At 38.3% G+C, this 22410-nt stretch overlaps 1 protein-coding gene across 1 annotated transcript; it reads right to left on the bottom strand.

Moving 5' to 3' along the window:
* Positions 1-3797: 3797 nt before the first annotated feature.
* On the bottom strand, positions 3798-11591 carry prokr1b (prokineticin receptor 1b). The gene is made up of 3 exons (XM_063491773.1): positions 11422-11591; positions 10065-10728; positions 3798-5146 (listed from the first exon to the last, which is right to left on the bottom strand). The coding sequence occupies exons 2-3, from the start codon at positions 10529-10531 to the stop codon at positions 4441-4443; spliced, it is 1173 nt and encodes a 390-aa protein (XP_063347843.1). The 5' UTR covers positions 10532-10728; positions 11422-11591; the 3' UTR covers positions 3798-4440.
* Between the last annotated feature and the right edge of the window lie 10819 nt (positions 11592-22410).

Raw genomic sequence — 22410 nt, forward strand, 5'->3', positions numbered from 1 at the left:
CTGAGCTGTCAGTCGGAGGATGAAATAATTTCTTTGAAAATGTTTATTTGTAAAGCCTAATAGCAGGTTCTCCAGGAAAGTGAGGTACTGAGGGGGGAAAAAAATAACACATTTTCACTAAGTGAGACTTTGCCCACAGGGAAGCGAGCACAGAGACTGATGGAGACAATAAGCAAGGACCCTGATAATGGCAAAGTAAACATTTCCAAGCATCAACCAAGAGCCAGTAAGAAATTCAGCGCAAGTGAGCAATCTTCACATGATGTAAATAGGAAACTAATGGCCAAATGATGAAAATGAGCATGACTAAGCTCAGTGTAGACTAAGTGTGACACATGCTGTGGAATGTGGTTAATAAAAAGGTCAGCATATGCAATTCAAATTAAATGTGTTCCAGAGATAGAACCTCTTCTTACCTTCCGCTCCTGCTTTACAGGCTAATGATTTCGATACTGTTAAAATGTCTCCGTGCATTAGTATAGATGGCATTGTTGTGCCCACTGCCATGGGTTCATTTAAATTTGTTATGAGTAGCCATCTTACTAGCATGCATTTGGTAGAGAAAAAGTAATGATTTCCTCATTAGACGATTTTCAAGAAAACAATAGCAATTCCCTGCTTAACTGTTTATCAGGTGAGAAACCGTATTTGGGTACCTTCAGTGGACACCCAAGCTGGTCTCCCTCCCTGTCTCTGTGAGATTATCCACATTGATTTCTCCCAGCCAATCATCGAAAAGTCACCTATAAGTGACATCATTATCCAATTAAACTCTAAGATGTTAAATTTGAATTTCCAAGTATTTCAGTGAGTGCCCTGTAAATGGTTAAAGACATGCTGTTGAATTCTTTTTGCTTAGATATTTTCACTTAAATGATTTACACTGGGAAATATGGCAATTAAAGGAAGTGAGTGGGTACTGAAAGACCGAATGGAAAATGGGGGGAAAAAAAGTTGTTTAGGAAAATGTGTCCGCATTAATTTCAGTTTGGTCCTGGGAAAGAAGCCAGAGTACTCAGGAAGAACTCACTCAGGGAGCCTATTCAGGCAAGCTCCACTTAGAATGGCCCCAGACAGTAGTGGATTCCCTCTAAGGACCTTATTGCTGTAAGGCAAGAGTGCTAATCACACTTTATTTATTTTTGGCCCAGTTGATTTAAAGTTGCTAATACTTCTTAGCTTAGCTTGTTTTGGTTCATGCAGTTTGTTTTTTAGACTACTATACTTAGAGCATTTACTTATCTCTTATAACTGTGCAATTGACACTGCTGTCTCTTCCAAAGAGGAGCTTAAATGAAAGTGAATGATATTTAATAGATTTAACATGCACTAGTTTAATCTACAATGGACACTAAATGTCCCCTAAAGGTCAACACTATGAAGATAGCTTGCTATTTAGAAGAGCAAATCCTTTAATGCTTAACTGTCCTTGTAATGTTTAGCTGAAATTGCCCATATAGAGTGGCTCTTGTGACCACAGTGATTTTGACACAGACATTATCAACATTTAAAAAGCCTTTTAATCAGCGGCCATTTTTCCAGATGCATTGCTGATGGTGACAACGGATACAAGGTTAGGTGGCCAACCGACCTTTGTCAATATTAACTTGGGAATCAGGTTTATATTGACAAATCCTTGTAGGTGCAAGAGGTACTGTGCCCAGTATGTAATAAAGTAGGACAAATGCCATTATGGAAATGCCAGAAAACATTAAATATGTCCTATAATTATAATAGGTCCAGGCAGCACGACTATTTGGTTAGGTTGTATGTAAAACACCCGTAGGCCTGAAAGGTGAAGCTAATGTCGATATGCCTTAGACTTCTGTTCTTTGTAATGACCAGTATGCAAAAGATTTTTCTGGCTGAATCTGTATACAGCACTATGCAACAGTTTTGAGTTACTACTAAGTTCTTCATATTTTGCTAGGAAAATAGGGGAAAAGGAAAATTTATTGAAATGTGCAAAGACACCTAAAAAAAGACAAAAACAGAATCTGTACAATTCAGACAAGCTTGAAAGTCAACATTTAAAATGGCCACTTTATTCTTCAACACAACCTAAATTGGCTCAGGCAAGCTTTCTTATCATTTCTTTAAGAAGTCTTCAGAAATAATTCTCTGAGCTCACTGAAGTACTTCTTTGGATGCTGACTTTTGTTCTGTTCTCTGTCAAGATGATCACACACTACTCCAATAATGCTGAGGTCAAAGCTCTGGGGAGACTATTGTGTGTTTGTCTATCTAGGCATGCTTTTACTGCATTGGCTCCATGTGTCATATTATTGTTATACTAAAATGAAGCATTTGCCTTTCAGAAGGTTTAAAAAAGGTATTGCATGGTGGATCAGTAGCTGATGGCACTTTCTGTGTTCATAATTCCATCAGTTTTGACAAGATCCCCAACCACTGGGTGAAAAACAGTTCCAAACCATGACAGAACATCCACTGACTGTTTCTGGTGAGCATTATATGGATCAATTGAAGAGTCAGATGCATCTCTCAGATCTTAGTCTGGTCTTTGTTGTTTTTTCTTTTTCTTAAGGTTGTGGCTTTTAGATGCTCTCCCTCTGCTGTAGATAGTCATTTTTAGATCGCCCACCTCTTCTATTGTCCTCCACTTGTTTGTTTTTCTCAATTTTTTAGGGACACTGCACACCATGCTGAAATATGCTGAGTGGTCACTTAATGGGACTTTAGGAATTGTGTTTTTGGTTATAGTCACTTGTTTCAACTCTTATTTAACATAATACTTTAATTTTGTAAAGTCTGATAGCTTTTTAAATAAAGTCTTTTTAGAAAAAAAGCATGATATGCTTTAGGATATGGTTATCTTGATTGACAAGTCACTACCCTTTGAGTGTACATTATCCTCAGGTTTCTCAATCAGATTCTTATGTGACATTTACTACAAAAATCCAAGATGCCAACAGCAAAAATGCTCAAATTCAGCCTTCAAAACAGGACTTCACAAAGCAGTGAGTTAAATCACAGAGGCTACATCCATCTTTTATGTACAGACAGTAGGGTTACCAGGGTGACGAGTTCCACCCCATCTAATGTCAGATTGTTTCCTTTAAGAGAAATGTCAGTAGAAAAGAAAGGCCAAAAATAGCAAATACACATTAATCACTTATTGTTGTTAAATGTCACAAACTAAATGTGAGAAAATAATAACATAACATTTAGCTACATGGAAATGTAATTTTTAAGGAGCCGTGCTGGCTATTTCACACTTTTCAGCTCTTCTTGGTATCATTCACTGTACATCTCTACATACCCACAGGACCGATAAAAGTACCCATATACATTATTTATACCAACTCAGAAAATATACGGGAGTATAATGTTTGTACTTTGTCTCACTCTCACAGTTGGAGGAATAGCACTTTAAGTATTCATTATAGCTCTTGTGCGTCAGTGTGGTGGTTACCAACATGACCAAAAATAAATCTCACTAAACTTTATTCTCTATCAAACAAATTTACTTGGATGCTTGAAGGCTGCCAAGGAAGATATTGTCTTTTAGCCCCTCACTGCTTCTATGTCTATAAATAAAAACAAGCTGTATTCCATTCTTTAATATTTAAAACTTTCCCTGTGATAAAGAATAAATTCACTAATAGCACAGGCAACTGAGGGACACATAGAAAAAAATGCAGCTTGGTAAACAAAAATAGCCTTTGTTTCCAGTGTCTTATAGTTTATTACCATCAGGAAATATAACATGTACTGTTCTACAAATAAGCATGCAATATATTGATTGTTGTAGCTCAAATGATGAAAAAAAATGTATCTTTACACTCAGCAGACATGGAAATATGTCCTTGTTGGGTTATTCAGTTATTAAAAAGAACTTTGCTCAATGTTCAATACTTAGATATACTTAAATGGCATGGAATTTGTAATTTCATGGAATTTATAAAATGTGCACTTATACACACACACACACACACACACACACACACACACACACACACACACACACACACACACACACACACACACATATATATACACAGTAAAAATGGTATTTGGTATTTTAAAATTGGTGTCAACACTTATTTGATTTTGTTCAGAACTTATACAAGTAATACCAAGATAAGCATTTTGGATGGGCCAGTTAGGGCAGCAGCAGCTATTATTCACATGTTTTCAGTGTAATATAGTGTATACAGATGAGACAATATTCTACAATGCACAGTTAATACCCACAGTATGAACAGCACAACGATCACATTCTCATAATGCAGAAATACTGTAGGTATTTGGAATATATATGGAACTGCCTAATGGCCCAGTAGTCAGTTCAGTGGTTCCGTGCGGTTCGTGAAGCTTGGACAGTTTCCATAATCTGAGCACAAGATTTGATGTCCAAATCTCAACAGTCTACTACAGAGACCCAAATGTCAGTAATATTTAGTTTGACAATTTTTCTCTTCACCTTAGGTGAATGCATTCAATTTCCTCTGTTACTGGCAAGGAGGAAGTTCTCACATCCATCTCCTCGACAGTCTTACTAGGGGTATAAGTTGACTTCCAGCGCAACAGTACAATCTTCTTCAGGTACTTAACTGTGTTGTTCTTGACACTAACAAAACAGAAGGTATTTATCATGCTATTGCTCATGGCAATACACTCAATAATGTAAAAAGCCACCAGTGAGTTCTTCTGGCGGGAGATAAGTGTCGGGTGGAAGTCTCTCAGAATGGTGAATCCATAATACGGTGCCCAGCACAGGATGTATGCGGTCAAGATTCCGATCAGGACCATCACTGTCTTACGGCGACAGCGCAGCCTCTTCCGTATTTGCTCTGTCTGAAAACCTGGGACATTTTTGAACCACAGCTCGCGGGAAATTCGGGCATAACACATTGCCATGGCAATCACAGGGCCAACAAATTCCACAGCAAAGACAAACAGGAAATATGACTGGTAGTACACTTGCTGGTCCACAGGCCATATTTGGGCACAAAAGACTTTGTGAGTGTTTGAGGTTGCGCCTCCATGAGGGTACATGGTCTCAGACGCAAAATAGGCAGAGGGAATTGATATCAGAATGGGAACAATCCAGACTCCTGTTATCAGACAGTAGGCAGTTTGGTACTTCATACGAGGCCTCAGAGGATGGACTATGGCCATATACCTGGAAGAAAAACAAGACAACTGTTATGCAATATTAAACAGCATATTTAGCAATCTGAGTGTTATGGAAGTGCCATAGTTACAAAAAATTATATCTAAAATTATATGAAAATATAAAATTATATTGGCAGAAGTCATTTTAGTATGGAAACATAGATAAAAGAAATATGTATGTCCATATGTAAAGGAAGACAGAGGCAGTAAAATGTTTTTAAAAATAATTTATATTATAATTATTCCTCTAGACACAGCTAAAAGTTTAATATTTACACATTTAAATAAAAAATGCTAATATATTGATGTATGATAGCCCTGGTTTTACATCAAACAGATGATGAAGACCCAAAAATTATGTTACCCCTTGTGCCCGATGTGAACGAGAGCATCATCATTATGGTGACCACTATTACATCACAGAAATGTTGCATCATACATTAAAGGTGATTTCAGGGAAACTTTGTATTGATTAACGGCGATCCTTCCCTCATAGTGGAAAAGTAGATAAAAACCATGATGGCAATATGGCCCCACGGCTTTAACAGAGCCACCAGCTTCCCTTAGGCCAACCACCAATTAAAGTATGTAATCATATTGCAATAGTTTTAAGGATGGGTAAATTTTGTTTGTGTCTGTTTGTGTTATTTCCAAGAGCCTTTTTAACATGAAGATGGAAAAAAAAAACCTTTTCACTGCAGCTGTTCTGATACAACAAAATAAGAGAAATTTAGTATGGTTCTGTTGTGTTCTGCCCTACAAATGGAACGGTCCCTATACGGCACTTTTCTGTTTGACCACTTCATACAACGTGTCTCATTCACCCATTCAGGACACCTAAATGCTTTCTATCTAATAGCCACACACATTCATACTCTGACGAACACATCGGAGAGCAACTTGGGGTTCAGTATGTTGCTCAGTGATACTTTGGCATACAGACTTAAGCTGCCAGTTATCAAACCAACAACCTTCTGATTAGTAGGTGCCCTGCTCTACGTCACGAGCTACAGTCACCACAAAGCAACCCTGAAATAAAAGCAACTAAATGAAATTCATTCCTCATTATTTTTTATTTCTTACACCTGTGCTTTCCCACACGTCAAATTCATTCTCTGCTATAAAAAGGCTTTTAAACAGCTTCTGTTTAATTAAGAACTCACAATGATTGCACCTGTGGCCTGATAGCGTATACTTAAAAGCCCCTCAAGCATATAAGTCTGAAAGGGACAGAAATGTCTATACTTTGCATCCTCCAGAGAGGTTTTTTGTCCTTTCCTACTTACTCACCAAATATAATATTGCTGATATGCTCATTTGCCATGTTTCATGTTATTCTTTTTTACATTTGAACACAGTCTTTACCTAACATTTACCAAATACCTTATATTTAACTTAAAGATGGCCCCTTTGGGACCGTGGAGAGTTACAAATATCTCTGAAGTTAATATACATCATTTTTCAGATGTTATAGGGATGAGAATTATCAATTATTTAGAAACAAGTTTCTCATCATACCAGTAAGATGAATATTGAGTTTCTTTAAGCACGGCTCCTGTTTTTTACTTAAAATCTTTCCAGCTGTTATGTAACATATCTTGTGCCTTCATTGCCAAATATTTTATTATGTTCACCAGTTAGTCACTTACGCATCTGCTGATGATGCAAGGAAGATATATTGCTATCTGAAAATACTATTAATATCTACTTTAAGATAAAGTACTGCTAGTGAGAGACTGATCTACTTGACTACTAGTCAGAAATGTTCATGTTTTGAAATGCATTTTTTAGTAGGATGACCTTTCTGTTGAGAGTTGGCCAAAAGTTGAATGTTTGATATGTAAGTATTTCCTGCTCATTTCATTTGTATGCTGTAGTATAGCATGCAAATGATGTGCCAGAAAACTGAATAGATAATATCACTAGGACAGATGGAGATGGACATGAAAAAGATTCATCATAGCAGAATATCTACCTGCTGCATGCTAAACAGAATATTAAGCGGATCTGTTTATACTGAGCTTCTTCAGATAATGAACAATCAAAAATGAATTAACCAATGTTACTAATGTGCTTTTTGAAGCACTAGTGATAGTGTGAACACATATTTTTTTCCTCATGGATAATGTATTAACACTTGAAAATAAATCTGAGCCATGGTTAACTTTTGCACAAAGGTGCTGTACTATATAGAGCAGTGTTTCCCAACCTCTGCACATAGGTGTGCCATGAGAAATGATCAGGTGTGCGTGGAAGATTATCTGGTTCTACCTGCTTAGTACTCTAGTGTCCAGCCTGAGTAAGGGGCAGAACAATTACATTCTCTTCCACTAGAGGGCAGTACAACTACCTGCTCTAATTAAATGGGTTGCAAACTGCCAGTAAAACAGAAGAAGACGAAGAAGAAATTAAATAATAGTCATGCTGTGAGTGAGAGGAGCAGCAATAGCAATGGATAAATATTTGAAAAGAAGAAGTAGTCAATCTGACCTGTGTCCTGGAGAGAATTCCGACCCAGATGAACCCCCTAGCATGAGTAGTAGTCAGAAGAGAGCTAAAAAGGTATACTGGGGGCAAACTGAGCCAATTCTGCTATGCCTGGTGCGCAGGGAAAAATTATCAATATGCTTTTTGTGACATTTTTTTGGGTGGTGTGCCGTGTGATTTTTCTAATGTGAAATATGTGCCGTAGCTCCAAAAGGTTGGGAAACACTGATATAGAAGACTGCATAGTTGTTTTATTTTTTTCACATGAGCAACTTTCATATGAATAAATCAGTTACCATATTGAAAAGGGTCTGACTTAATGCTGATAATGTTAACCAAACTGTCAGTTTGGTCAAGAACCAAATAGCATGCAACAATGTGCCTGATACCCTCAAAGCACAACGCACATGACACACATACTCACTGAACGCCTTCTCCAGGTCCAAAAAACACATATAGACTGGCTAAGCAAACTTCCGTGTTCCTTCAAAAATGGGTGGTCTACTGTTTAATGGCTAGGGAGGGAACAACATTGTTCCTCTTAAATCCAGCAGTTGGATTTTGCTCTCCTGTAGGGGGTCAAAGTGTTTCTCAGAAAGTCTGAAGCATGTGATTCCCCTGAAGTGGAAACCCACCCTCTACGTGATGTTGCAGAGGCAACTAGGGTACCCCCCCCAAAGTGTACAGAGCCTAAAGGAAACTGGGTGAATTTCATCCATCCCTGGGATCTCACCAGCCTTGACTTGTCTGATGGTTTGAGAGAATAATCTTGAAGCCAACCAAAAGCCTGACCAAACCATGACCTCTCCAAACACCTCCCACAGTTCTTCAGCAAATGCCAGATGTTTGTTCCTTTTGCCTTAAGGGCTAAACAAGCGAACCAAACTTAATAGGATGATTACTTCAACTTGACAGTTCCTTCCATAATTTGGTTTGGGAATTGCCACCAGGGAGCAACAGCCACAATTCCTTGCAGTGGAGGAGCAGAACATGATACATTGAGACAGTGTCCCTAGCCTACATCAGAATGCTGCCCAAGTTCTGCCTCTGCAACAGATGAGATAAAGATCTCCCACCTATGAGCTCCAAGATGGCCAAGGTCTCTGAACTGCCATTTGATTTGTAAGCACAAACAAGAGCTGGGATCTGTTCCCCTGTCCAAAGGCACAGGAAAGCAACTCTGAGGAATACTGCACTGAGCAGGGTGGGATATAAGTATATTGGCTTGGCTCATTCTCTGCAGGAGACTAGCTCCAGAACCCAAGCTGCTCATTGAGGCAAGCATGGCAATATCTTGGTGGTAACATCTTAGTCACTAGCTCAGGTTATTCCCCACCACAGCAATAACATTACATATCCCAAGAACCTGTTTCAGCAACTGGGGATGAGACTACCCAAGCCTCTGCCTTTGACTACCTGATTCACATGGTCAGATTTGGTAATCCCAGAATCTCGTATCTGCCTTTTGCAAATGATGTAATTCTGTTGGCTTCATCAAACGATGGCCTGCAGCTTGCATTGAGGTGGTTGAGAAGTGAAACTAAACTAGCTAATCTGAGGACATGGCTCTCTGGCAGAAAAAGGTGGCATGCCCACTCCATGTTGGGAATGAGTTGCTGCCCAAAGTGAAGTTCAAGTATCGTGAGGCCTTGTTCATGAATGAAGAAAGGAGAGAGCAGGGGAATGAGACATGTATTGGTGCAGCATCTGAAGTAATGTAGATGCTGTACCTGTCTGTCATAATGAAGAGAACATGAAAGCAAAGCTGTATATTAACTGTCGATCCACATTTCCACCATCACCCATAGTCACTTGCTGTGGTTAGTGAATGGAAGAAAAAGATCACAGTTGCAAAACTAAAAAACTGCTTCCTGTGAAGGGTGGCTGACTCTACCTTAGATATAGGGTGAGATGCTTGGTCATTTGCAAGGAGCTCAAAGTAAACCTGCTACTCTTCCAAATAGACAGGGACCAACTGGTGTGATTCAGGCACCTTACTGATCCTTGTTTTTGTATTTATGCTTTTTCCCTGTTGGATTATGCTTGCAGACTTCTTTAAACAGCCTAATAAAGACTCTCATTTTTTGTTATTAAGCATATCTGTATTTTTCTTTTGGGTTGATACCTCTGCATTCAAACACTCATCATAACCTCTTGGCTCTATCACTCAGAGAAAAATACTGTGTTGTTTTCAAGTGAAGTAAAGACCTCAAGTTCAAAAGACAAAGACAAAGAACTGCACAGAGTTTTCATATCATCCCATTACAGCTGAATAAAGCAGTGTACAGTTTTCAAAGTTTTTCAAGTTATATAATCTCTATACACTTTATACACAAAAATGAATTTTTTTTTTCAAATAAAAAGAACTGAATCTAATTGCACACCCACGCAGACTCACTCACAGACACACAGACAAATGAAAAGATTGAGAAACTCACCTGTCAACTGCAATGGCAAGCAATGCGTTTGTCGACACGTAGAGTGACACAGTACGGAGATAGTTCACAGAGGCACAGAGCACCAATCCATGATCCCAGGAAAGCTGCTTAACCACGTAGTAGTCCACCAAGAATGGGCAACAAACCACTGCCACAATGAAGTCGGAGATGGCCAAATTAGCAATGAGCAGGTTGGTTAGATTTCTCAGTTTTTTGTATCTTGTCAGTGTGGCAATGAATATGAAGTTTCCCAATCCACAAACAAGCATGATGCAGACAAGGACCACACCGATAACAATGGTGGCAACAAAGAAGGCTTGGCCCTGTGTGGTATCGGGGATCTCATCTGGAGGGATGCCATAGTCCATGTCATAGTTGTCCATATAATGATCCAGCTTGCCTTCTCTGACATTTTCATGCATCTCTCTAGAAGTTCCTACCACGAGGCTGATATTTGACTCCCCCATATCTTAGCAGACAATTATTCTTTTTTGGGTTTGTTTGTTTGTTTGGTTTTTAAATTGAGAACAACTTGATCCAATAAATTAGGTATTAAATGTTCATACTTTGTGGTACATAATGCATTCCGGAGCTAAGATGTTTGTGTGGAGATAAAATATTTCAGCATGCTGCGTCTTCTTTGGAAACAAAAGCACATCTTCACCTGGAAAAGAAATTTCTCAATTCAGCATTAATCATGCAGGGTCACATTCATGGCAACAAGATATGATCACAACAAATTACATGATCGCAATGCTTCAGGCTTAATCGTGTTGGCACGTGTGACATTTTTTTCTTCTTCTGATGAATACATGTGTGGGTGAAGACATCTAGTCGGTGATTTATGTAATTTATTAGGACCTTGTCACTTTACAGCAAACCAAAATAACAGACAAGGCTTATCCTGATGACAGTGCCCTTTATTTCTTGCAAAATTCATCACTTTAAAGCCCCTGCACATGAGGTAAGCAACACTAAATATGGCAACCCATCGCAGGAAAAAGGGCACATTTTAACAGGATAAAAACTGATTTGTAGTGATAAGCTAGTGCAATGCAATTAACCCGACTGACCCAAAACAGCGCACAATATAATGTGAGAGAAAGCAGGGAGAAAGATACAAAAAAGTAGAATGAAAATTATTTCTAATAAGAAACATACAAATCAATTCATAGGAGCGTTACTTATTGCTGTCATTGGAAAAAAAAGAGACCCCCGAAAAAAGCAGAACTATATAGATGAAATTCAGCGTGAAATTGAAATAATATTTCAGGCACTTACCAGCAAACATTGATAAATGTTCCGTGTTTTTTTTTAAAGCTTGGGATAAAAGAATAAATAAATAAAGTTTAATTACCCGCTCTGTGTGAGGTGTGAGCGCAAGCTGAAGGTGGTTGTTAACGGACAATCCAGCCGGTGGAGACGCAAGGTCTCAGCTTTGCTGCTCATTGATTAAACTGTGCGTGCTGATGTGACGACTGCTTCTCTGTCCTTCGGCACTTCTTCACAAGGAAAAGTTGCGTCTGGTTCTCCTCAGCTCCAAGTGATAAATCTGACGAGGAGGCGCAGTGAGGAAACCACACTCGTCTTTCGGGTGGAGTGAAAAAAGGGGGTGGGTGTCAGTGTATGTATGTGTGAATTATACCTGAAAGTTTACCAGTTTAATAGACGTCCATAAATGCGCAGCTTCGCATGGATAGGATGTTTAGCTAAGCTAACATTTAATATAAGACTAAATGGTTAAAAAAAGAAAATAGATCTATACATACGGTGAGGCTTTAGGCATCACACCATACAGAACAGAGAGTCCCTTCACCTTTTGTGTGTTGTGTTGTTCATCGCGCCACACTGTGGTTTATACAGATGATTAACTCCCGACTGAATCTCACTCAAAATGCGTGATTTTCCTCCCGTGGGAGGAAGGGTTAGCTCATACATATTTAGTAAGTTGGAAAAATAATTGTAGTGAACTTGTCTGCAAACAGTTACTACATACACATCCAATATGGAGTAACACTAGCATGTTACCATGATTATTATTAGAAAACAGAAATGACTTTCCTTTTCTGGTGCTGCTGCTCCAGGGTGGATACCAGTTAATTAGTTAATTTGGTGCGAGATTGGTTTTATGCAACAGTTTATTCTTCTTCCTTTTCTTTTTCTTTTCTGTCTGGCAGGGTTTTAGGCACGCAAGTCAGTGACACCACACAGAACAGAGCCATTATATTAAATAAAGAGAGTAGCTATGTGGTTTTCTGCTCAGAGTTTGGCTTTGACCCTATGCTGACCTTTTGAAAGCAAAGCGCACCACCCTTGACACTTCTAACCCACAGCAAATTTATATATTTATTTATTTGGCTATGAACATGTTCTTTCCCAAGTCTCGGGTGTGATGGCATCATGTCTACTTATCTTCAAATCACATCACCAATTTATGACATTGTTGCAAGCTGCATTTTAATTTGCATGTATTGCATTAGAGAGGAAGAACAGAGCAAAGAAGGGATTCCAGAAAATAAAATAATAATGCTTTGCTTTGCAGAAAGGATTTAAATTCAGCTAACCTAAAGTTTAGCTAAAGACTAGCCTACAGCCTTTTTTTGTCAGTTTTTCAACAACATATTGCAAATTTATGCTGTGCACCACACTCGCTGGGTCTTACTTGCAACAGTGTAAATTTAAAGCTTGATTTAAAATAGCTGCTTCACTTCTAACCTTATAGTAGTGTATTACAATATATTGATTAATACTAAGTTGCTCCATAAAATGTAATAAGCTGTCATTGTCTGTCTTTCTCAGAATGCTTATGCAATACCTAGTATTCTTCCAGTGTAGAGCTATGCTGTGTTCTCATTTCCATAGTTCTTTCATCCACACAGCTGGTCCAGTATTAGTTTTTCTTTTCTGCATTTCAGTAAAAGTAACTTTTTCAAGATTAAATAGCTCATAGTCTATCATGATTAGTTCAGATTTACTTGTGATGGCAGCACAATGCACAAATCATACACAAGCACAAATAAACTCTATGATACCTCCCATTATGGTGAAGGCTCTGTAGGTATTCAGTGCAGGACCAAAAAACTTCCATACAGAATGGAAGAAAAATTAATGTTGCTTATCTCTTAACTCCAAGAATTAGACAACTCTAGTGTGCTGGCAGTTAGCATTGCTTATTAAATGTTCACGAATCCCACCATTATTCTGATGCATGGTATTGTCTTTGTGATATAGCAGAACCTAGAAAAATTCACTGAAAGCACTTTTGAAATATTCTGATTAGTCTATTTATTAATAACAAGTATGCAAATGAGTCAGGGTATCTGTAATAGCAGCACGTTTTGGTTTTGTGTTATTGCTTTGCTGCTTGGGTTAAAGACCATGTTTCACTTGTAGTGTTGTCAAATTTTTGAGGGGTCGAGAGAAGCTATAAATATGATTCTAACCTTATATAAACAGTCTGATCAGACTGTATGACATTTCCGATTAATTCTATGTATGATCTGCTTTGTAGAATATTGATACCTGAAAACGTTCACTGAACACACTATTCCGCTACACACCTACAAACACAATTCATGTTTTGCATTCAATCACATGTTTACTATTGACAATAACAACTTGGTACAGTTTGGGAAATTAATGAGCGTCACACAAACAGACAAACAATACTTTGAGCACTGTTTGTCTGTGATCAGCCATCCTGAACTCAGATGAATACACACAGACAGCAGCACTGATGACTTTTAAGGCTCAAGACTGCTGTTGCTTACAATACCTCTGACAATCATGTTTCAGTAGCCTCAAAATGCCTTTTGGCATCCTCTCCCACTGAGCATAGCCAGTTGGCAAGTACAAGTGCATTTTAAACCTAAGAATGGATAACAAAAGACACAAGTGAAACAGCAGACAACTACTCCTGTTATAGACTTTTCTTTTTTTGAACAACACTACATCTACACTCCTGTTCACCTGAGATGAAAGAACTGTCTTTGCATGTTCCTATTAGTTTTTATTACCCTCTAAATATTAGCCACTTGCTCAGCCTTGCTGTGTAACCCAGGAGGCTTGACCAGCAGGATAAACACCAAACTTTCATTTCCAGCTAAGGGCAGCTCTATAATCTCACCCAGGCCCCAGATTTATTGCTTCTCGTAACCAGAGAATATAGATAGAAAAGAGAACAAGGAGAACCTGCTTTTCTCTCCTCAGCCATGAATAATATGCACAAGACCTTTAATCTGTGGTTTTTGCATGTAGGTGGACGGATTGGAAATAATCTTTATTGGTTACAGTGTTTTCAGGGAGTAGACAGCAAATGAATCAGAATCCATATAAATATATTTCAGGGGTTTTTGAATTGGAACAGAAGCTGTTTGTTAAAAATGTTGGTTCTGTCAAGGACAACGGAACACATTTACAAGTCCATTCGTTGGTCTGGCATACGTAGTTTTCTGTTTCCTTCTCAGTCATTCATTATCTCTATGTGTGAAGTTGTGTGTAAACAAGTTATTAGATGTCCAGTTGTCTTTCTTTGCTTATGCAGGAAACAGGTTGTATTGATCTGCTAGTAGGAGTCCCTCTTACAACGCTGGTTGTAGGAAAGAAACAAACTTTCTAAATGAGGTCTAAATGAGCTTTGTTTAACAGGCAACATTTTAGGGTGCCCTTTAATGTCAGTGAACATTTGTTGTAGTGCTACAGTTCAGTATGTGGAAAAGGATTTCAAGACAATTTCACAATCAAATCTCAGTGACTTTTGTTTGAAAGAGAAAATATATATATATTTATATATGTTGACATATGCAATGGTCTTTTCTACATTATGTATGAAGACCCTGATGAAGACCCTGGAGCGGCTGGTCCTGGCTCAGCTTCGGCACCTGGTGAGCTCATCATTGGACCCACTTCAGTTTGCCTACCAGCCTGGCATTGGAGCGGATGATGCCGTCATTCACCTCGTGCATCGTTCCCTCGCTCACCTGGAGACCACTGGGAGCCCTGTGAGAATCATGTTCTTTGATTTCTCCAGTGCCTTCAACAATATTCTTCCCACAGTCCTGAAGGACAAGCTGGAGAACTCTGGAGTGGACCATCACCTCACTACCTGGATTTTGGACTACCTCACCGACCGACCACAGTATGTGAGGACTCAGGGCTGTGTGTCGGACAGGGTCGTCTGCAGTACGGGGGCCCCACAGGGAACGGTTCTGGCTCCGTTCCTCTTCACCATCTACACTGCAGACTTCTCCCACAACTCCACCCAGTGCTTCCTGCAGAAGTTCTCTGATGACTCTGCAATAGTTGGCCTCATCACTGATGGGGAATACAAGAGTACAGAGAATTGACACAAGACTTTGTGGACTGGTGCCAACTGAACTACCTCCAGATCAATGCCAGTAAAACCAAGGAGCTGGTGGTAGACTTCCGCAGGCACAAACATCCTCCACTGCAACCACTGAACATCCAAGGTATGGACATTGAGGCTGTGGACAGCTACAGGTACCCTGGTGTTCATCTGAACAACAAACTGGACTGGACTCATAACTCAGACGCCCTCTACAGGAAAGGACTGTACCTGCTGCGGAGACTCAAGTCTTTTGGAGTGGAGGGCCCACTCCTGAAGACCTTCTATGACTCTGTTGTGGCCTCAGCCATCTTTTATGGTGTGGTCTGCTGGGGTGGCAGCATCTCTGCTGGGGACAGGAAGAGACTGAACAGACTGATCCGAAGGGCCAGCTCTGTTCTGGGAAGCCCTCTGGACCCAGTGGAGGTGGTGAGTGACAGGAGAATGGTGGCTAAGCTGTCATCCCTGTTGGACAACATCTCCCACCCCATGCAGGAGACTCTGACAGCACTGAGCAGCTTCTTCAGTGGCAGGCTGCGGCACCCACGATGTGGGACGGAGAGATTTCGCAGGTCTTTCCTCCCCACTGCTGTCAGACTCCACAACAAAAACTTCAACTGATCAAACACACACAAACCCACACATGTGCAATAAGACTAAGTGCAATAATCTTTTCTGACAAAGTTGTATTTTTACTGAGTTGTATATAGAATTTGTATTCTATTTTTATCCTATTGTATATTTTATTCTATTTTATTCTACTGTATATAGTATTTTATTTTATTCTATTCTGTACAGTTGTGTACTGTATTTATTCTTATTTTATTTTATTCTAATTTTTGCTTCATAACTTTTGCACTGTCCACTTCCTGCTGTGACAAAACAAATTTCCCACGTGTGGGACTAATAAAGGTTATCTTATCTTATCTTATGTAGTGATGTAATGTAAAATAAAAAATAAAAATTGCTTTAAAAAAAACATTTCTTTGAAATGCTGCCTAAAGGTAAAGATGGAATATTAAAACAGATCATACATAAAACTGACATACTGTAGTCATGTTTATCATGTCAAATTGCAATCAGTGAAATAAAACCCCTGGAGTCAAAGGGAGTGGCAAATATTGAAATAAGTCACCCTATTGTCAATCATTTGATGCAAACAATAAATCTCTAAGAACACTGCAAGTATTTCTTGCAGCACAAATTGCACAAATTTAACTTCCAAGAGAAATGTGCCAGGCAAAGCTTCTGCTGTCCAAAAGAAAGCCAGAGGAAAACTAATGTGTTCGAGTGAACATAAAAGCAAACACTATGCCTTCAAGAAACATTTATTCCGGACATCTGAATCCCTTTATTGCTTGCTTATAATAGCAGTAGACATGGTTGACTAAAGACTGTTTCCCAAGAGAACTCACAGCAAGTGTGAAATATGGTGGCTGAAGTTTTCAGACTTTAGTCTTTGGTTGAGGTCACTCTCAGCCTAAACCTCTCAGCTACATGGAAGCTTCCAGAGTGCTTGGCATATGCTTGTTGTAAGCATATGTTTGTTAAGGTTATTACAGGAGACTGGAAAATTTTCTGCATTGTGTTTGACAATAAAATAACACTGTCTTTTTAGCTAGAGTTATACCTTTCAGCAGGATGGTGATCCTAAGCACATGGCTGAAATTTATGGGAGACATACTGATGCCAGCATGCTAGAATGGTGTACTATGAAGTAAAGGTGAAATGAAACAACAACAAAGGTGAAGCCAAAAAACAACCACTGGTGATAATAGGTATTACAACAGTGATTATCAACTGTCTTTGCCGACCAAGACTTTCTGCTTGAGGCCAAAATGGTGAATTTTCTGCTTCATTTGACTTGTTTTTTGGTCAAAATGGATCAATTGAGTGCCACCTGCTACTGCCAGAGACAATATGAGACACAGGTGTTAGAGACACATAAAGAATATAAAAAATATAACAAAAGGCAACCATTGTTGCTGCAAATATGGAATGGGAGAACTGCATCACAAAATCATCAGTCTTGTGAATTCATACGTTAATATATTGATTTATCCACTCAGTAAGCTCTTAGCTCTGCCATTCATTTCTAACACGACAGCTGCACATTACTTTAATGACAGATGTGCAAAATGCTTTTTTTCTTTTTGTTCGAATCAAACTGATGTTATCTTTTGTGTTGCTCTAATTTTACAGCGAAGCTTCTCTCACCCATATTAATGAGATCCAGCTCAACAGGTTGTGTATATTCATGCACTGAGCTGAGACCGTGTATCAAACTTTGAATGGCATCAGAATGTTTAAAGTGGTGCTTACAGGTGATTTTATAACCCTGAAAAAACGGATAGACCGCAATTTTTTATTAAACCTTTATGAGGATAGCTATTTAACTTTGTACTTTTTTAATAAATAAAATAACAGATATGACACAAAAATTAATTCAATTAAATTATTAGTTTTCCAGATTATTTGGGGACAAAACTGAATTACCTTGTAATCTACATCTCCAGAACAAATATTTTGCACAGTCTTTACGAGGTTTTGATAATGCTTTAAAAACTCAAATATGCTTGAGCAGCCTTTACCCCTGGGACTATTACTGGATGTCGTGTATGGGAAATTAAACGTTTCCTCAACATTTTGGTGAAAAAGAATTCTATAATAATAATTTATGTAATTAATATTAATTATTATAAGAGACTGAGTGATTGATTGGTTGATCATTTATTTGGATCATATGTATACATGTATGCAAGATATACATATATATGTATATATATATATATATATATATATATATATATATATATATATATATATATATATATATATATATATACATATATATATATATATATATATATATATATGTATATATGTACATATATACATATATATAAAATAGACTGGGGCACACTACTGGGGGCCCACTACTGACCCTTAGGGGACTCCACAAGCAATTTCCATGTACCCAAATCTAAATTCTCCCAGCTTCACAAACTGTTGTATTCTAGATAAATAACTTCTGATCCAGCTCAGTGCCACTCCAATTATGTCATAACATTGTAGTTTATTTAGTAGTATTGAGTGATTAACTGTATCAAATGCTTTCTTAAAATTAATGAATACTACAACTGCGTATTGTTTTAGGTTCAGTACAATTCTTATTGCTTCCATTGCTAACCACGGTGGCACGGTGGTTAGCACTGTTGCCGCACAGCAAGAAGGTCCTGAGTTCAATTCCAACATTAGGCCGGGGTCTTTCTGTGTGGAGTTTACATGTTCTCCCGGTGTTTGCGTGGGTTCTCTCCGGGTACTCCGGCTTCCTCCCACTGTCCAAAGACATGCAGCTTGTGGGGATAGGTTAATTGGATAACCCAAATTGCCACTAGGTGTGAATGTGAGTGCGAATGGTTGTCTGTCCCTGTATGTTAGCCCTGCGACAGACTGGCGACCTGTCCAGGGCGTACCCTGCCTCTCGCCCTATGATAGCTGGGATAGGCTCCAGCGCCCCCCGCGACCCTGAAAAGGATAAGCGGAAGCGAATGGATGGATGGATGGATGCTTTAATTATTATCCAGTGAAGTTCTACTTCCATATGACTTTGGTTATTTAAATCATATTTATTTAAGAGTTTCTCTAGTCTATTGCTAAAAAGTTTTTTTTCCAAAATGTTTTAAAAATTGAGAGAGGAGTGTTACTGACCTATAGTTTGTGAAAAGGTGTTTATTCCCTTCCTTAAAGTGTGGTATTACCTTCGCAATTTTCATTTTATTTGGAAATGAACCAGTTAAGAAAGATACGTTCCAAATATATGTTCAAAGCTTTGAAATACCATCTTTCTTTTTTTTTTTACCAGTGTCATATCACACCCATCACAATCAGTAGATAATTTATTTTTACACATATTAACAATAAATTTTACTTCTAACTCATCTAGTGCAAAAATCACTGAAAACATGAATATGGATTGTTTTGAAGTAAAGTTTCACTTTAATTCATTTATTGTATATTGTCTCTTTCTTGTTCTGGAATCTTTGCTGCTAAATCTGGTCCAACATTTACATAAAAGTCATTAAATCCATTTACTACTATATATAAAGAGATACAGACATAGATGTATAAATAGATTGATACTGTGAAGTTAAAATATTTGAATCTTAACTAAATTGTTTATTTAGTAGTTTGAATTTTATACTGCAGCTCAGCTGTCACATGGCTGCCTTTAATTGACCAAAATATGCTGAAGCACTGACATAATACTGTTTTACAAACTACTTTCTGGATTTGTCTATAGACACAATATGACTGACCTTATAGCATAGCTTAGAGAGCAAGAAAAAGAAATCTTCTTTGTCTCTTTCTCACACATACTGTGTGACAATATGTGTGAATAGAAGAGTGAAGATACAGCAAAGAGTAATAAACTAGAGACTTTAATTTGTATTACTAAAATCTTGGAATAATTTTCCTGGAGAGACTCCCCCCCCCACAATATACATTGAAAGTAAGATAATCACTAATATGTGGGTCCAGATAAACACTAGGAAAAAAAGACCTCAACAACTTTTCAGTATAGTAATAAAATGACATTTACCTACAACAGAAATATTAACAAAGACAGCCAGCTCAGGTCATAGGGAAAAAAAGCTAATAAATGTCAGGAGGTTGAAAGCTAAAACATCAAACAGAAACCCCTCACTGCTTAGAAAATAAAAACTCAATTTATGGAAACAAATATTACAATAGTGCACTCCAGTTTTCTTTGCCCTAGAAACACAAACAGGTGAAAAACTGAGTAAAAATAAATGGTAGAGAATTCCTGCAAATTTTCCTTAAGTTAACCTAAACAAAATGGCAACATTGAAAACACTGCAAGCCAATGCAAACTCACTAACAGCACTCACTCAGAACATAGGGCAGTGGCCATATAGCAAGAGTGACTTGGTCCTGGGGTTAGATATGCAGTTCCACTAATGACCAGATGGGTATACTACAAAGGAAGTTTAACACAGCTAGGCTTTCTTTAGGTTAGCTGGTCTGGGAAAACCTAAAACCCCAGTCAGAGATATCAGGTATCATAGTTTTCAGTGTTCTCTGTTAAGCCAGGCTTTCTGTGTGTATCTCTGTGTGTGTATTCAGATAAAGGGGGGGATTCATGCGTCATATGACTCATCTTGTGCACAATGTGATGCTTGTGAGCGCCGCCTGCTCCACTAGAGACATTATCACATCACAATGGTAAAATGGCGATAAAAGTCTATAAAGACCATTTGCAACACTGTTGCAAATAAGACAGGAAATAATACTGTCGAAAATTATTAATTTGGGGATTTAGCGCACAGAGAGGCAAAATAAACATTTTAATTTGAGTTATTTTATTGCTGAGTGCTTTCTCAGTGCTGCTGTTTATTTCTGCCACAATGGCTGCACATTAGAGCTCTGAAAGTTTAAACTGCAGTGCATTTAAACATTAAATGTTACCGTCTCATAGCCTAACAGAGACACGGAAATCACTTTAGTTTGCCAGCAGATCAAAGTGAAATTATACTGAACGAATAAGAATTCTTGGGGTGTGTTTGCAATTCCGGCACTTTAAAACAAACTTAACAGCAGATTAGAATCAAATATAAAAACAACCAACATTTTCCACATTACCAAATTAACACATGCATGTTTCAGTGACAGTGAAATGCACAGTTTGCACTGCTGTAATTTTACAATTGTGGTTCACTGGCGAAGTACAACTTACTGTAACAAGTTGGACATAAAAAATGCATTCACCCAACAGAAAATCTATACTGGCTGTAAAACATGCTATAAATAAAAGAATCAGTGAGAATGTACCGCTTTTAGCCAATATTAAAGCAAAACTCTGAACATAGCCACGTTATGTGTTCAGTCTATATGTTACCATGGCCACATAAAAAGAGGGCCACCAGCTCGACATAGCTCTCAAACTCATTAATCTCATTTCATAGTACATCCCTCTGATGGCATTCAAATGTGGGTGATTAGGGACTCTAGGAAACACACAAGAAGGAACCTCTCTACCTAGGCCGTCCTTCACTTTCACCACTTTCACCACTTTCTCTGAGCTCTGCTAAATATCACAATAAGTGCATGAGAAAGAATCTAATTTTAAAGCGGACAGGGGCTTTCATTTTATTAATAGAAAATTGTCATGTTTCTGCTTCAGAGCCATCTTTTCAGCAAAACACAGAGATTCTACTCTACTTTTCACTTGACTGAGCTCTGCAATTTGATTTGAAGTTAAAACAAATAACACAATGTGCAAGTACAACATTAAAAGAAAAGTTGTATGTGGTTAGGTCAGGACTTATTTCAGTTATGTCATGGTTCTTGTATTGATTGCTTCTATTGGAAATTAATAAAAACCCATTATTAACAACCTTTTGCGAAATCACTCCTAGGAACCTAGGAGTGATTTTTGACTCTAATCTAACGTTTAACAAACAGATTAATGCTGTAATCAAGACCAGTTTCCTTAACCTTCGGCTACTTGCTAAAGTGAAGCCATTTCTCTATTTTAGAGACTTTGAAAGAGCTATCCATGGCTTCATTTCATCTCGCCTCGACTATTGTAATAGTCTTTACTCTGAAGCTAGTCTGTCATCAGTTAGCCATCTGCAGCTGGTCCAAAACACTGCAGCACGGTTACTAACTGGCACATGCAAGGGAGGCCACATATCCCCCATACTGGCATCATTACACTGGCTGCCAGTTAGTTTTAGAATTAATTTTAAGATTTAATTATTTGTTTTTAAGGTGTTGCGTGGATTAGCACCCTCATACATTTCTGATCTTTTAAATTGGTACACTCCTGCAAGATCACTGAGGTCTGCGGATCAATTGCTCCTGGCTGTCCCGAGGTCCAGATTTAAGCACAGAGGAGATCGGGCCTTTGCTGTGACTGTTCCTAAATTGTGGAACAAACTGCCCCTTCACATCGGGACCTCACCAACATTGGACACT

This window comes from Pelmatolapia mariae, linkage group LG13, assembly GCF_036321145.2.
Source record: "Pelmatolapia mariae isolate MD_Pm_ZW linkage group LG13, Pm_UMD_F_2, whole genome shotgun sequence".
Taxonomy (NCBI): domain Eukaryota; kingdom Metazoa; phylum Chordata; class Actinopteri; order Cichliformes; family Cichlidae; genus Pelmatolapia; species Pelmatolapia mariae.